The sequence below is a fragment of the Silurus meridionalis genome, chromosome 29 (genome assembly GCF_014805685.1).
Source record: "Silurus meridionalis isolate SWU-2019-XX chromosome 29, ASM1480568v1, whole genome shotgun sequence".
NCBI classification, from domain to species: domain Eukaryota; kingdom Metazoa; phylum Chordata; class Actinopteri; order Siluriformes; family Siluridae; genus Silurus; species Silurus meridionalis.
The window spans coordinates 2,429,802-2,446,765 of record NC_060912.1 but is presented as its reverse complement, the minus strand read 5'-3'; the positions used below and the strand labels follow the sequence as shown (position 1 = coordinate 2,446,765).

The 16,964-nt window shown below is 42.5% G+C and overlaps 1 protein-coding gene across 4 annotated transcripts in view; it reads left to right on the top strand.

Moving 5' to 3' along the window:
• phf14 (PHD finger protein 14) overlaps positions 1-16,964 on the top strand; it is a 75,688-nt gene that overhangs the window by 14,660 nt on the left and 44,064 nt on the right. For 3 of the 4 annotated variants that reach the window (XM_046843777.1, XM_046843774.1, XM_046843775.1), the window contains exons 6-12: positions 2,360-2,471; positions 3,579-3,716; positions 7,606-7,752; positions 7,848-8,118; positions 10,402-10,508; positions 13,527-13,622; positions 16,267-16,373. In XM_046843777.1, coding sequence (XP_046699733.1) covers positions 2,360-2,471; positions 3,579-3,716; positions 7,606-7,752; positions 7,848-8,118; positions 10,402-10,508; positions 13,527-13,622; positions 16,267-16,373 — 978 coding nt within the window. The remainder of the gene's footprint in view (positions 1-2,359; positions 2,472-3,578; positions 3,717-7,605; positions 7,753-7,847; positions 8,119-10,401; positions 10,509-13,526; positions 13,623-16,266; positions 16,374-16,964) is intronic. The other variant, XM_046843776.1, reaches the window with a different exon arrangement.

Here is a 16,964-nt window from a genome sequence, read left to right as displayed (position 1 = left end):
CACGTGACTGGAAAGTGCAAAAGGCAGGAACCATCACTAATCCCTGAGTCTCTGCCCATAAATGTTAAACTAAAAATTAAAAATGAATGCAGCCAATGATTATACCCATTACATCGGCCAAAAGTATTGGGACACCCGACCTTTCCATCCATGTGTTGTTGGTCCCCCACAAAGTTGAATGCACATAATTGTACAGGATGGCGTTTGTGGATTCACAGCCCTAGGTTTTTTTTCCTTCGAAAAGGGACATTATGCTGGACACAGAAATTCAAATTCTTCGGCACGCAAAGACATGTACAGGTCCAAATTTGTGCCAACAGTTTGAGAAGAAAGGCATAAGTGTCCACATACTTTTGGAAACGATTACTAACGCAAAGCGTTGCCACGAGCATGATTCGGATTGTTGTAACGCTAATGACTTGTAAAAGTTCCACTAGATTTTGTGTACAGGGGCATCGTCATGCTGGAGCAGGTTTCAGTTTCCTAGTTGAAGTGAAGCTCATCCAAATACAATTTGGTGCCTCCAAGTTTGTAGGGAGAGTTTGGTTTGGGAAGAAACTGCACCAAATACTTTTGACACTATAGTGGAGGTCAAAGCAAAACCTTAGAAGTGGGATAGCATGGGTTAGCTCAGGGGTTAAGGCATTGGACCAGCAAGCTGCCACTGCGGGGCCCTCAAGCAAGTCCCTTAACTGTTAAGTTGTAAGTGGATAAGGATATCTGCCAAATGCTGTAAATGTAAATGCTGAAACTAAATAAGCTTGGGATTGAAAGGTCATGAGTTCAAATCCCAGTACCAAGTTGCCACTGCAGGGCCCTTACATTGCAAGGCCCTTAACTCTCAGCTGCTAGTGGGTAAGGGTGTCTGCCAATCCCGTAAACATCAATGCTGAAATGAAATTAGTTTTAGGGAGGTGGTTATGGCATCAGATTTTGGATTGGGAAGGTCATAAGATCAAATCCCACCCAGCTGCCACTAGGGGACTCTTGAACCAGGCTCTTTAACTCTCAATGGTTAAGTTTGAAGGTCATGAGTTCAAATCCCAGCCTCACAAAGCCTCCACTCCTGGGCCCCAGAGCAAGGCCCTTAACCACACTGCTGCTCAGTTGTATAAAGGAGACAAATGTATGTCGCGCTGCCATAAATGTAAATGTTCAAAGCAGCGTGTGTAAACGGCATTTTGAACGGATAAGTCTACGAATATATTCCGCATGTCGATAATTGAGGTTTGTTGTTTATTGCAGGAGTAATGCCTAGTAGAGTACTGAGAGAGAGAGAGAATGAGTGAGTGAATGAGTAGGTGGGGGGTGTTGGAGCAAGATTGTCGACTGAGGAGGACTCGAGCTGTGTGTTATCACTGATAACGCTCCCTCAGCTCACCTGCACCTGAATTTGCTACTTCACTAGAGCATGAAAAACACAGCAAATTAAAGTGTGGAGCGCATGCTCGCTGCAGATGGATATCTCTATATTGGCCTTCGGCTTCTGCATCGAAAATATTCTTTTGGCCGGCCTGAGAAAAACGGTCATGTTCGAGCCGATTCGGTCCGGCAAATTGATGAGAAAATGGTGAATCGCAAAACTTATTAAAGGTTCATATATACAGTGCGTGTGTGTGTGTATATATCATGTGCTAAAGGAACATAATAAATAATAAATATAATGAATAAATAATAAGTGTAATATAGTCTTGTGTTAAAACAAATAGCACATGGTGTCAGTGTTTCGCCTCTAGAGGCCGCTCTCGTTGTGGAAGCAAACCGGAAGCCGGAAAAACTATCGGTATGGATTTTTGCAGATCGTTTCAGGAATCATCGGTACCTCGATTAATAACGAAAGGAAATTATAGTTTGAAGCCACCATTTATTATCAAATACAGATATTATATGAGTAAAACATACTTAAAATGAAAATTTTAATATACGTATTTATATTAATATACTGGCATTGTTCAGAGGGACATTTCATTTGTGGGGGTGTAGGGGCCATAGATTGGGGACCCCTGGTATAGGACGTCATTGGATGCGATGGATTAAGATCTTCCCTTCGAAACTTGAAGACCCAAACCTGTTCCAGCATGATTGTTCCTCTGTATTCCTTTCGGGATGAATTGGGGCGCCTTCTCACCTACCTTTTAAACATAAATCTCCAAAATCTGGAGGAACATCTTCCCAGAGCATCAGTTTCATAGGATTATAATACCAAATTGGGACTAAATGCGGAATCTTACAAGAAGTCCCTTATTCTATACTTACTATATAAATGGGTTGGCCGATGCTGTTGATAAACGAGTGTGCGAATGTTCTTCCTGTTTAGAACTCTGTTCTTCATGTCTGATTTTTATTGAATTTTTTAAAGGTGGGTGCACGTTGTATGCGCACTCTACGTTCCAGGCGTGGCATTCGGAGACATCGACAAGCTGCGGCCCGTAACGCTGACGGAAATGAACTACACCAAATACGGCGCCAAGGTCAGTATGCGCCACATGGGGACCTTTCGATTTTTGTGTTATCATAGTAAAGTTAGCAACTTCTATAGAAGATGAGATGATTCGTGTTTTTCTTAACCTAGCTTTTCTTTAAGCCGGACCAGGAGTGCTCGTCTTCGGGTTTTTCTTCCAATGAATTATCTGCATTCATAGCATAGTTTTGACATTTCAGCACCTGAATTCGACTCCGTTTTTTTATTCACAAAAGAGGGGAGGGGTTGACTTACTACAAAGGGGGGGGACGCAATTGCAACTTTGTTTCTCGCAATTAGCCAATTGGGCAGCATCGCAGTTGCGAGGAAAAAAGTCGTAGTTGCGTCACCCCCTCTGTAGTGGCAGAAAGCTTTACACATTGAAAATTCCTCGTAAAGTCGGAAGTTTACAGGTGGTGCGTAGTTAAATGGACTAGACGGCGCATTGAGGCAAATAATTTTTCCATTTTTGTCTTCGAATTACTCGAGTTACTTGTTAACGCAGGCCTAAACAAGTGATCTAGATTGGGATCCAGAGTTTAGGAAAATCAGACCTGCACAAGCCGTCTGCATATAAAAAGTTCCATAACTGTGCCATTACATGCGTCTGAGCATTTACCCAAAGAATTTGAGGCATTCTGACATTTACTTTACCTGAAAGCAAGTTTCGGGGTCACGCAAGTCAGTCGACGGCGTTTATAAGCGCAAAAGCAAATTACTTTTAAAAGCACTTTGAAGTCGTCCTTTTAGCGGCTCGTTCTTTACATTTGAAAGCGAATTGCTCTCTGAAAAAAAAAAAAAGCCCTATTATTATTTTAATTCTCAGCCAGCGCAATTGACACTTCTCGAGCTCGCTGGAAACCGTGACCTTCCTTCGCGTCACGTGCCGACAAAGCCTGGGCTGCCACTTCGAGTCCGGCGTGTCCGGCTTATCCGTAATGGGTTTATGTAATAAAAATGCACGCGGAAGGTTTTTATAATAGGTGCCGACACTTTTCATGGCCTCGCTCCCGGGGACGAACTGTCTGACAAGTTGCTGGTCATGTGGCGTGGGAAGTTTTAAAGGAACCAACAGTAACAGTGAATTTTCACCTGATATCTGTTGGCTGCGCTTTAGGAGTGCAGTCTCTGCGAGGACGCCCGCTTCGCCCGCACCGGTGTGTGTATCAGCTGCGATGCAGGCATGTGCCGATCTTACTTTCACGTGACGTGTGCCCAGCGGGAAGGGCTTCTCTCCGAGGCTGCTGCAGAAGAGGTGAGCAAATCTGAAATGCATACGAAGTGATAGTAAAACATTTCGTTTTATAACACACACATGGTTGGCAGCACAAGGCTGCACTCACAGTCAAAGGGGGCATCGACCTTCAGGCCAAAAGACATTGTCCTATGTACATAGGGAGCTGTGCAGCTGGTGCTATTGTGACCACATGCGCATTCTGTCACCGAGCTCTCCTTACACGTGAGTTTCTCACCGGAAACATCATGATCTTACGTCCGCACCCCCCTGGCTGCAGTCTAGCCATTTTCCTTATTTGAAAACCTTTAGTTAAACATGAAATGAAAAACACAACAAAGAACACCCAGAACTGTTGAGCTGCTAGAATCAGACACATATGGGACAGCATTCCTCTCCTGAAACTTAAGGAACTGGCCTCAGTTCCCAGATGTATATGGACAGAAGACTTGATGCTACACAATAGTCCCACCTTTTTACCTTAAAATGGTATATGTTCTCAGTTCAAACATTGTTTTTTGTTTTACTGTGAATAGAATATGGGTTTTTGAGATTTGCAAATTATTGCATTCTGTTTTTATTTACATTCTACACAATGTTCTAACTTTTTAAATTTTTAAATAATTTGACTAACGAGCCAAGTTTCTGGACACGTGATCATAAGGTTCAAATGTGCTTTTTGAGCATCCCATTCCCCATAATAGTCTCTTCAGGGGGAAGATGTTCCACTAAATTTTAGAGTGCTTATTTAGATACAAGGGCAATAATACTGTGATGTAGGTGAGGGGGTTTGGGGGTGGTTGTAGACAGCATTTTAATAATCCCAAAGGGGTTCAATAGGGTTAAAGAGCGCTATCGAAGGAGCTCTTTCACTCCATATGGAGATATAGACCATATCTCCATGAAGATGTTCACAGGGGGCATTGCCATGCTGGAACATGTTTGGGCCTCATTTTCAGTTCAAGGGGAAATTTCATGCCACCTAAAGACATCATATACAGAAGTGTGCCTCGAATTCTGTGGTAACTGTTGAGATATGGATGGAAAGTGGTCCGAATACTTTCGACCTCGACACAGGTTTAATTCGAGTTGTCTAAAAGCCGTAGTCAGTGATTAATGCTACGATGTGCTCGTTGGGTAATTTACATACATAAATCAACCCCGAAAAACTTCTCCAAATGTCTCTTCGAAACCCTCCAGGATTTCTGATGGCATTCATCAGCTTTTTATTTTTTTCCCCTCACCCTTTTCAATTCCATCATCTATAACCCTAAATCCTCCTTTCGTAAAATCCCCGTCATGGTAGCTATGTTTGCTGTGTGTGTGTGTGTGTGTGCGTGTGTGTGTGTGTGAAGGCTAATAAAACAGCCCTAAGCTGTTCGGAGTCCTTCATCATTCTGAAGCCCGCAGAGTTCGTGCCCTGCTGCCATCCAGGAGAAAAAAAAAAAGAAGGAAAGAAAGGAGTTAGGAGTTATGGCAACTCTCATGTGTGATATTGCTCAAAGCAGCCGGTTTCTTCCAGTGTTACCGAGCTACACGTTTATACTGCAACAGTACCAGACGCTACATTGAATCGTTTACAAACACAATAATGTCAGACCACAGCGCAGCTTTTTTAATCTGAAATGTGAGTTACATCCAATTTGTAAGGGTTTTTTGAAGTAAAGAGGACCTGCTGGAACCAGAGTGAACGGCTATCGATCAATCAATTAATCAATATTCATTTGTTTTAGAATAAAAAGGCAAGCTAGCAGAACATGTCTGTGTCCTGAGAGTTGCATAGACTATAGATTAAGATGGCAGAGGTAGAGCTGCATCTTTCCGGAGTCAGATCCATTAGAAGTCTGAAGGCACTTGATGATTTGCAGTCCGTCGTGAGCAAAGAAATAAAAGCAAGTACCATTTTGAATTGTTTTTTTCCCCATCACATTGTGTTGAATCGAAATCGGCATCTCATGATCTTCCAATCCAACCCATGTAAAGCATATCTTCATGGAGCCGGCTTTCAGGGGAATTGCGATGCTGGAACAAGTTTGGGTCTCCTAGTTGAAGTGAATGGAAAATTCCGTGCTGGCGCATCAAAAGACGTCGTACTGAATCGTGCGCCTTCGGGTTTGTGCCAACAGTTTAGTGAAGAACCACATATTGCTGGTGATCAGGTGTCCTGATACTTTTGTCGTCCATATAGTGTAGGTTTAAAGAAAAAAAGAAAAGAGTATAGTGACATTTCATCAAGCTCATGGCCGAAATTTGCAGCCCGCTCTGTGTTAAAGGTGACGCCGTGATGCTGATAAACACTCGGGCAAAGTGCCTACTCGCCACAATCCACTTAATCCAGTCGGCCGTGCAAAAGCGCCGCCGTATCAAAAAGTAAGCTCGCTGATAGCATCCGGCGAGATGCCTTAAGCTTAAACGATTCCTCAAAATGGCTGCTTCTTCCCGCAACCTCGAGGGAGGTTTATTTATTTATTTTTCATTCCCCCACCCCCCACCAGCATCCACCGTCCACCGCCAAGACATGAATCAACCTATACTATGGTTCTCCTCAAGTTCCTCGCTTTGCGCATCTCAACCCCCCTGTTCTGCTTTAAAGCGAAAAAATTTACAGTCCCACTGTCATTGAGTATTCGTCACCAGTTATCTGCACGGGCCCAGACGCCGGTCTAGACCTCAGGACGCCGTAACCGCGACGGCTAGGACGCTCGAGATATTCCTATCTCACCCCCGCCCCGTAATGGAACTATACATTAGAATTATCAGGCGTGGCAGAATCGGGAGGGAGGGAGGGAAAGCGGGAGGGAGGGGTGTGAAATGGAATCTAGAGCGCTAGTCGCGTCGGGACAATATCGGAGAATAGGATACGACACGTAATAGATCAAGTTGTTCGAGATTGTGCGTTTTTTAATGGGGGGGAGGCTTGGCAGCGTATACACCAGCGTTACACGCTTCTCCTTGCCCTTCACGTCAGTCTGAAGACACGATTAGAAGCCGAGCTTTCCCACAGAACGACATATTCATTTTTGATAAGGATGTATAGCATCCGAAAACCGAGTGAACTTACGAGGACTGATATCATCAGTCATCATAAAAAAATGTTTTCTTTTTATTATGAATTGATTTTCTTTTTTTCTTTTCAGTTTCATTATTCATAGGCATTAAAACATACCTAAAAATGTTTTGTTTCTGTCTCCGGAACCAAAAAAAATCCGTTTATACATTTAAAACCTACCACACGGTGCATTCCGAAAGGAGGATATAGTTTTTTGTGTGATGGAAAGGAAAAGAAGAGGAAAAAATAGCTGATGACTTTCAGACCACTCGAACGGAAGCATTGGGACACCCGTCTTTTCCACAGGGTTTCCAGTCTTAAAAGTTAAAAAAACAAAGGCTACAAATAAAATCTAAATTTTAGGCCTTAAGTCTTAAACTTGCTGTTGTTGGTCTTGAATAATTTTGGGTTGGAGTGGAAGGTCTTAAGTGGTCTGCTTTAGAGATCTATCAACTCCACATACGTGCCTTTTGAACATCCTATTCCACATTTAGTACTCATTTGCTGTTAAATTCATCTCAACTCTTCTGGAAGGATGTTGCACCAGATTTTAAAGTGTGGTTTCTGGAGAGTCCGCCACAAGGGCCAGGGGTTCAGGCTGCGTTCCAATTCATTCCAAAGGTGTTCGATAGGGCCTTACAAGATCTTCCAAACCATGTAAAGCATATCTTTATGGATCTGGGATTGTGCACAAAAATGGTTGAAGAAGCACATATGCCTGGAAAAGTCGTGTTCCAATACTTTTGACAACACAACATAGTCCCTAAAGGCTTTTTAATTCCTGTATCAAATTATCAATAAACAGAATTCCGACTCTTTCCTAACGAATGGTACAAACACGTCCGCTCTCTCGTCCTCCAGGACATCGCCGACCCGTTCTTTGCCTACTGCAAGCAGCACGCCGACCGCTTCGACAGGAAGTGGAAGAGGAAGAACTACCTGGCGCTCCAGTCCTACTGCAAAGTGTCCCTACACGAGCGAGAGAGGCAGCTCACTCCTGAAGCTCAGGTCTCCTGCGCTGCTCATCTTCTATTGCTTTTGTTGCCATTTCCTTTTTAAAGTACAACAACCTTCTCTCTATCTTTTCCCATCCTCGACTCCAGGCGAGGATCAGCGCGCGGCTGCAGCAGTACCGGGCGAAAGCCGAAGTGTCCCGGAACGCGCGTCCTCAAGCGTGGGTACCGCGCGAGAAGCTGCCGCGGCCGCTCACCTCGAGCGCCTCGGCCGTGCGGAAGCTCCTGCGGAAAGCCGAGCTCATGGGCATCAGTACGGACGTCTTTGCTACGGACACAGCGGACGCCAGCGCGAGCCTGGACGGGCGCCGGAAACACAAGCAGCCGGCGCTCACCGCCGATTTTGTCAACTACTACCTTGGTGCGTTCCAATTACACTGGTGTGCAAGGAGAACGCTTCGGAAATGAAAGTAGCTAAATATTTTTCCAGAATAGGGTCAATAATAAAGGAAAATGAAGTATATATAAGAATAAGAATCGTGCCACACCAATCATCTTTTTATTGATACCAATTATTGGAAAATGATTTTTCATTGGTCGCATTGCTGTGTAGCTTCCTAGATTATGAAGATACGACCTCAAAATTATTCAGTTTTAAAGCTATAACATGAATATAAAATTACAGAATGCAAGCCGTCACATCAGACTAAACTACAAGGTTCTAATAAAAGACCAAGAAATCGCAGTTAGGTAATAATCTTTAGGCTCCATGTGATTTTCATTGTTCTACCGCACTTTGTCGAGAAGTCCGAGGCATCATGGTCAAGGTTTTGCATATTAGCACTTTTATCGCCTGTTTTCTAAATCATCCAATCAAAACATTTAAGATGTTAATTTTCCCAGATTTTTGTAGACCAGTGTTATTGTTAATTATGTGTTAAGTAATATGTAAGCAATGAACTGCCACACCATAGTACAGGATGGTACTAACAGTATAGGATGCCTTCGGATCTTTAATAGCATGGGATTTTCCCCTCAATCCATTGAGCACAAATCTCCAAAATTTCAGCATTTAAGAAATGTGGAGGTTTTTATAGCAAACGGGGATTAAATGTAGATAAAATTGTGTACATTAGAGGTGTAACAGTACACAAAGTTCAGTACGGTTGTGGTACTGAAACGTAATTATGCGAAACACAAAAAATTGCTAATAGCTAACGTTGTTTACAACAGTTTTTTTTTTTTTATTTATAAACAAATTGAAATAAAATGCTTGGTCTAAATAGTGTAATTTTTAAAAATAGAATCAATCAAATGAATGCGCTATTTAAATGTCTTTATATATCATATGTCATATTTTTTAATATGACTTTAACGAATGTCCGCGTTTAGGAAACACAAGATAGATATTTGTTCATGAATAAATTCATCCTTTATTCGATCACTCGATATGCAGAAGTTGGGCTTGAAGCTGTACATGAAACGCAAAAGAATCCATATGGCAAGACTGTTGTAAAAATGTTGGCGATGACGGGAAGCAATGACGGTGCTTTCGCGCATACGGAGAACAAAATCTTAGTTCGCGGTACGAATCAAGTAGTGACTCAAAGTGCTAGGCGGAGACTAAAACAACTTGCGGTCCGCCACTTACAATGTTCGTGAGTGGACTCGGGTTTTTATTTATGTTCCTCTACGTTAAAAACAAGGATTGAATTGGGTACCTGTACCAAAACGGTTCTGTATGAATACATGTCCCGTTACACCTCTACCACACCCCCTGGACTTTCGAAAATCCGCGAATTTTGGAAGCAATGGCCCCTATGATACCTTAGTGAATTCAACTAGACATTGTCACTTTATAAACGTAATAGTGTACAGTATTTGACAAAATAAGTATTTTAGATAATCCGCAACTTGCTGAAGTTCCAAACGACTACCCGCGAGTTTTTTCAAACCGTGAGTTCCGAACTGCGAATAACCGGGGGTTGACTGTATACATATTATGCTCGATTTCTTTACTGGACATGCATTCCAGAATGAAACGTTATAGAGTGACGCCAAAGTTAAAAAGATTAACATTTCAAAAAGCATTGCTAACCTATGGAAGGTCTTAAGTTCAAATCCCAGCACTACCAAGCTGCCCTTGAGCAAGCCCCATTATGCCTGAAACTGCTCATTTGTCTAAATAAGATAATTGAGGGCGTCTGCCAAACGGCGTATAAGTAAACACGGTACATTATGGTCTTGTTAGCGTGCCGACGTCGGTTCGACGCAATGGTGTTTTGTTGTGCAGAAATGCAACACCTTTCTAGTCGCTTTGCTCATTTAAAAGTACGGAAACACATCTGCTGCATACTACCACGTAACAGTCATAACACCTTCAGCGCTCATCCCTCAGCGATAAACAGCAGGCAGGATGCGAGAGCGAGCGCCGGATGCGCGTGCCACCCGGTATGCCGTCTCACGGAGAGGCACTCGCCCTCTAAACAAGCCATGCTACGAGCAGATGTGTGGTGTAACCTTGGGCTCACACTCGATTAGGCTTCAGCGGGAGGCCTCTCTTCTATCAGCGCTCTGTTTTTCCTCTTTTTTTTCCTTCCCGTCTCAATCTCTTTGTTCGTTTTTTTCTTGCTTTTCTTTCTTTTTTTTTTAAAAAGTAGATAACCATCAGTGTATTGATCTCTGTGTGTCCATTGGTATTCAGAGCGGAACATGAGGATGATCCAGATCCAGGACAACATCTTGGAGCAGAAGAACCTAAAAGACAAACTGGAGAGTGAGCAGGAGAAGCTGCACATAGAGTACAACAAGGTAATAAATGAATAAAAAAATATATCTGACTCTTAGCAGGTTGATTAGGAGTATATTTTGTTCTTATCTCAAGTATTTGTCACATTTTTGATTACATACCAATTTATTTCTGTGCTGATTCACTGTATCATAATTCCAGTGGGTCAGAAACCTGCACCCACTAAGATAACTGCCACTGCTGCGCCATTAAAAAGGCTGCCACCGCTGCGCCATTGAGCAGGCTGCCACTCTCGGCCCCCCCTCGAGCTGGCTGCCACTCTCGGCCCCCCTTTGAGCTGGCTGCCACTCCCCCTTGGGTTTTCTGGGAAAGATTCTTGTGCCATTCACATCAGAGACGTCCTAATAAAGTAGAAGGAATACAATGTATGGAAAAACGTTTGTGGACACCTGACCATAAGATCAGTGCTTTTTGAACATCTCATTCCACGTTTAGCCTCCATTTGCAATTACTTTGGACTGTCAGGAATTGATTTTTTGATGGAGCTCTGCATTATTGTATATAAAACGGCAGGGTTTGGACCCAACATGATCTTCTTTTACCTCCTTACCATTGGATTCTGTGTTTAAAATGTGGAGAGGGTGTGGAGGCAGGGTGAGGAATTAGACTACCTATGGACTTCACCGCTCTAAGTAATTTTGAAGTAAAGGAGGACAATGCAGCTTTCAGTCTTTCTATCCAGCAAAGATGCGTATTTCCGAGTTGTTAATGGAGCTCATGCCGCTAATTGCCCCGGCTCGAGTCGCTTTAACAGCCCTGGAAGAAGACAGTGACAGATCTCTGCTGAAGGCTGCATGACCATCATCATACGCTCGAACCAGATAAGAGCATTAGACACGGAGGACAATGATGAGGATCGTCGTCCGTGCTCGTTATTTATATCCCTACCAGGCAGGTTTGGCAGTGTACTTTAATCATGCCGCGCTTCTTCTAATACAATGTCGTTTCCATAGTAACTGCTCATTTGGATGTTTTATTTAACTCTTATGGAAAGCAATAGGAAAGATGTTTTCCATCTTCCATTATCCCAAGGACAAGAGGGGAAAAGAATCAGCCCGGTGATGTAGAGGCCATTTGTAGCTGCTATAACATAAGCGATAACAGGTGTGATCTTGTTTTTGAGCTGTTCCACATCGATTTTTGTGTTAAAAGGTCCAAAAAGGATGAATACTGTCAAACCTCTAGTGATATTTTGAAGGTAAAACACTTAAGGACGTGCCGTTGCTGGGTCAGGATGCTACATCAATGATTATTTCCCAATAACAGCACGTGGTTTTATTTTCCTGATGTTACGCAGAATGTCCGCTGTTCACAAAGCCAGCTCTCTGAAGATATGCTGGACATAGAATTGAGTGGAAGATCTTGATTGAATTGCTATAAAGCTGTTTGAGATTGTCTAAACCTCACCCCCAGTACCTGACTTTGTGGATGGATCACCAAAAATCTCCTCAAATCTTGTTGAAACATCTCTCCAGAAGAGTTAAGGTTATTATAACAGCAAATGGGCACCAGATGTGGGGACCTGATGTTCCAAAAGCACATCCCGATCTTATGGACACAGGGCCTGGGAGGTTGTCGCTCAGTGGTTAAGGCAACTCTGGTTCGGAAGGTCACTACCGAACTGCCACCGCTTGGCCCTTGAGCAAGGCCCTCAGCTTTCAACTGCTCGGTTGTAAGGTGCTCTGCATAAGGGCGTCTGTTTAATGCCCTCGATGAAATACCGTGTCAGAAATAGGGTTTGATCATATCCACTTTCTCATACCTCGGTTTGAGTTTCGAAAGTTAGGCGTCTGCATCTGCAGTCGTCTGAAAGTTAAGGCAGGCATCTGCGGTCGGCGTGAGAGGATTTTTAAATGTTAGCGTTTGTCTCCTCTTCACACACAGCTTTCAGATAAGAGGCAGCGTTCTGTAGTTTAGATTCACACTCCCATAATAACTTCACCTCTCCACCGCTCGCTCTCATCATCCGCTCTATCACACGCATGCCTGACGCTTATCTGCCGTCTGGAGTTCCGAGTGGCCTTCACACACTCAAATGCCACGGCCGGGGGATGTGTGTGTGTGTGTGTGTGTGTGTGTGTGTGTGTGTGTGTGTGTGTGTGTGTGTGTGTGTGTGTGTGTGTGTGTGTGTGTATCTGTGTAAACGGCGTAACATATACCAGGGAAGTAAAATGCCATCGACTTCTTTGTTTGCTTTAGTTCTGTTTCTTTTGGTGACTGTTTTTATTTTATTTATTTATTTATATGCCATTTTCATTTGACTGATCGGTGGAGTGGTGCGAAGACACAATCTTTTCAAATGTGTTCATTGATTTTTTTTATTAATTTATGAGTTTTGTTATTTATAACATCACATAACCAAAGTTGAAATGCAAATAATAAATTCAGCAATCAACCGGAGAATTTGCTAGAATTTTTTTAATATATTTTTTAAATTATTAATGCAAAGACAGACAGTTTAGAAAAAAAAAGATTTATAATGTGAGTTTTTTTTATTATAGGTGTTTTTCAGTATATATTATTTGGACAAAGATTTGTGGACACCCGACCATATGTGCTTTTTTGATTCTACATTTAGTCCTGATTTCCAGTTATTATAAACTCCACCCTTCTGGGACGATGCTCCACTAGATGCAGTCAGCATTCACGTTCATCCCTATAGGGTTATAGTGCTCAATAGCAGGCCACTCAAGATCTTCCACTCCATCCCATGTAAAGCAGATCTTCATGGAGCTGGCTTTGTGCACAGGAGCATCATCTTGCTGGACCTCCTAGTTCAAGCATTATTTCATGCTGTCCAGAGACATCCTATACGATTGTGCCTCCAGCTTTCTGGGCAGAAACATATATGGCTGGAAAAGTCAAGTGTCCCAAGACTTTTGTCCATATACTGTAACTTTATATTTTTCCTTTAATTATTTTTTTTGTTGCTGCAGCCCCTGATAGCTTGCTCAGTGCTTTTCTAGTCTTCTTGTCACTTTCTGACACCGGCCCTCACCTTATCTCCCACTGTGCCGCAGCTCTGCGAGTCTCTAGAGGACCTGCAGAATGTCAACGGGTTGCTGAGGACCGAAGGCCAGTCCATGTGGAGCATGTTTGGAAGCATTCTCGGCCAGGTACGGTCTTTTATTTCCTCCTCCACGTCGACTCTGACCTTTTCCCCCAGCAGCTCCTCACTGAACATCCAGCCTCCTGTTACTTGCACTGCGCTTCATCAATCCAGCCATCCATCCACAGGGCTTGGATATCCTGCTGTCTGGTGCATCATCATGGAGAAAATCCTGGGTACGACAGAGGAGATCAGAAATCAGAGATCATTACTGATAGAACTGATATTACTCCATGTTTTGTTGGTATCCAGTTGGTCCTTATGTAACAGATAAAGCATTGAAATAGGACAGTAATAGGACATGGCAATAGGACATTAATTGGACAGTAAAAGACATGGAATTATGACAGTAATAGGACATGGCAATAGGACATTAATTGGACAGTAAAAGACATGGCATTATGAAGGTAATAGGACATGGCAATAGGACAGTAAAATAACAGTACTAGGACAGTAATAGAACGCTAGTAGGACAGTAATAGGACTTGGCAATAGGACATTAATTGGACAGTAAAAGACATGGCATTATGAAGGTAATAGGACATGGCAATAGGGCAGTAAAATAACAGTACTAGGACAGTAATAGAATGCTAGTAGGACAGTAATAGAATGCTAGTAGGACAGTATTAGAATGCTAGTAGGACAGTAATAGAATGCTAGTAGGACAGTAATAGAATGCTAGTAGGACAGTAATAAAATGCTAATAGAACACTTATAGGACAGTAATAAAACCTAGTAATAAGACATGGCATTAGGACAGTAATCGAGGACGAGGTGGTGGGACACCACTCCAGCTTTAGCAATCATTACCTAGCCACAACAGTGTACATTTTGCTGAAGTTTTTAGTTTTCCCGCACCATCCTGAGGGTTAAAGCCAGTTTCAGAGCTCAGCAGTTCCTTTGACTTTCAAAACATATATATATGATTGGCACTACGATCAAAGGAGGTAAATGGCAAAAAACAAAGATCTGTTAATTTCGACAAATGAGATTCAAAGAGTCACTAAAACGATCCGATCTTCCTCTCACTTTTTGCGTAAGATCAACCAGAGCTGGATTTTTAAAAATTTTCTTGTCTCCAGTTCTGCTGAAAGCGAGCGAGGGAGGAGCACACGATGGCCAGGCCCCTGGGAGGGTTGCTAGCATTGGATAATTCTCCTCGCCGTAACGGCTACGGTGGTTTTTGCTAAATTCTTCCATTGCGCTAACTGATCGACTTGTCTCGGACCGCTAAAAGCCCCCGCGTCTCCCTCTGGCTCGCTATGGCAACCGAGTGGCAGAGGCGCGTCGCTATGGGCGACGGCCATTTAATGAGTGGGAAACGAGGAGGTCAGGCGTCTCTCCACCTCACTTCAAGATAAAACAACGGCACCTGCAAGAAGTGCGTCGCTTCTGAGGAACTTTAACTGGCACCTACACACACACTCAAACATCCACACACATACTGTGTGTGTGTATATATGTGGAGGCCAAAAGTATTTGGACATCTGAATTATTCTTTTGCTTTTAAACAGCCATATTGTACAAATGTGGAGATTTTGCTTTCACCTGAGCTACGAGACTTTAATTGTTCCAGCATGTCATTTTCCCCCATGCACAAAACCAGCTGTATGAATAATAATATAATAATAATATAACAGACACGTACACTATATATGGACTCCCGGAGTCCAGAACTCTGGGTCTTTTTTTTTAAAGCCATTTGCACAAAAAAAAAAAATAAAACCCCGATAACCATGTTAAAGACCGTTTGATTAAAAGAAGCACGGGTCAAATAAAAACGGCGCGATAGTGAAACGAGGGCACGAGCGCCAGAGCAGAGGTCTGGAGGAAGAGCACAGCATAAATCACGTAATTAGAAAAACGTCTAGGGATTCAAGTCGCGACATCGCTCAAATAGGCCTCTTCGTGTCATCTGCCATCAGTCACCGCCCATCTGTACATTAGCCCCAATGATTGTTGACTCCAGTGGGAGAAACCGCTCATAAGAGGTGGTGGGAAGGTGGGTTTTTTTTTTTAGCAGCCCAACTCCATAGACGAGTTCGCTCGAGTAAAAAAATGTAACTTGAAAGAATTTCGGATTAATGGAACCTGCATAAAGAGGTTTGAAGTTTGAGTTCAAATTCCAGCACCACCACGTACCTTGAGCATAGTTTTTAACTGCTCTAGTGTATGAAATGAGTGTCAATCTCTTGAAATTCAGTATTCGATATCGATACGTGTCCAGAAATTCACGTACTCGCGATCTTTACAAGTCGGCCCGAGGTGACCTTCGGAGAAGCGCAAGCGCTACTTTTCCGCGAGAGCAGCGGCCGTGAGCGCCGGAGCGTCTCCGAGGCCAAGGGGAAAGATAGACGGGCGCTAAACTGAGCTGTGCACAGATTAGAGAACGCAGTCTGGGCTCCCATGGCTTCGTGGCCCATGAGATCATTTTTCTAATTAACCCAGGCAGCCCACGAGTCAGCGGAGATGCCATGAGGAGGAGAAAAAAAAAAATAATCATGTCCTCTGTATTTTTGCATCTTTCTGTCTATAGTAAACTTCCTCTTATCTCCATCGGAGCTCCCTCTAAACTCAGAACTTCTGAAATCTTCAAATCCAGATTGACACATTTTGAGAGTATTTAGTTTTGTGTTTTTTTTTTCCTTCAGAAACTGAATTCGCCAGCCGTTTTAAAGCCACCCAAAGAGAGAAAGCCGAGCAAGAAGGAAGGCGGAAGTCCAGGGAAGTCGTCCAGTCTCCCAGCTGTGCTCTACAGGTCAGATTCAACACATCTGGGTTTTTTTTTTTTTTTTTTTTTTTTTTACACCTTTCATTTCAAGGAACAGATAGACCTTTTCTCTTTTTTTTTTTTTCCCCCGGTGGGTTTTGATGATAAAAATAGGAAGACAGAATTGGACTGCCGGGTTTCACAAAAATAAATAAATAAATATATAAAAAATATATATATATATATATATATATATATATATATATATATATATATATATATATATATATATAAAAATATTTTTTTCATCTCAAAATCATAAAATATAGTAAAAATAGCATTTTATTTACATGACTTTCGATTCCCATAGTTCCAGTTTTCCCTGGCAGTTCATTCACACTTCACAAAGGTGTTATTCGAAGTGTCTCGTCCCCAATGAATTTGCATTTCTTTTGTTTGTTTTGTTTTATTTGTTGCCATGGTTACTGAAAAGATCCTGGTGATAGTGCTAATAAGCCTCATAGAATATAAGGCAGCTATTTGGGGATGTGTGATTTGCATCTCGATATGATTTCGAAGTAAAAACAAAAACAAAAACAACAAAGCCAGATGTTTTTTTCCTGTTCAGTCTGCAGAAGG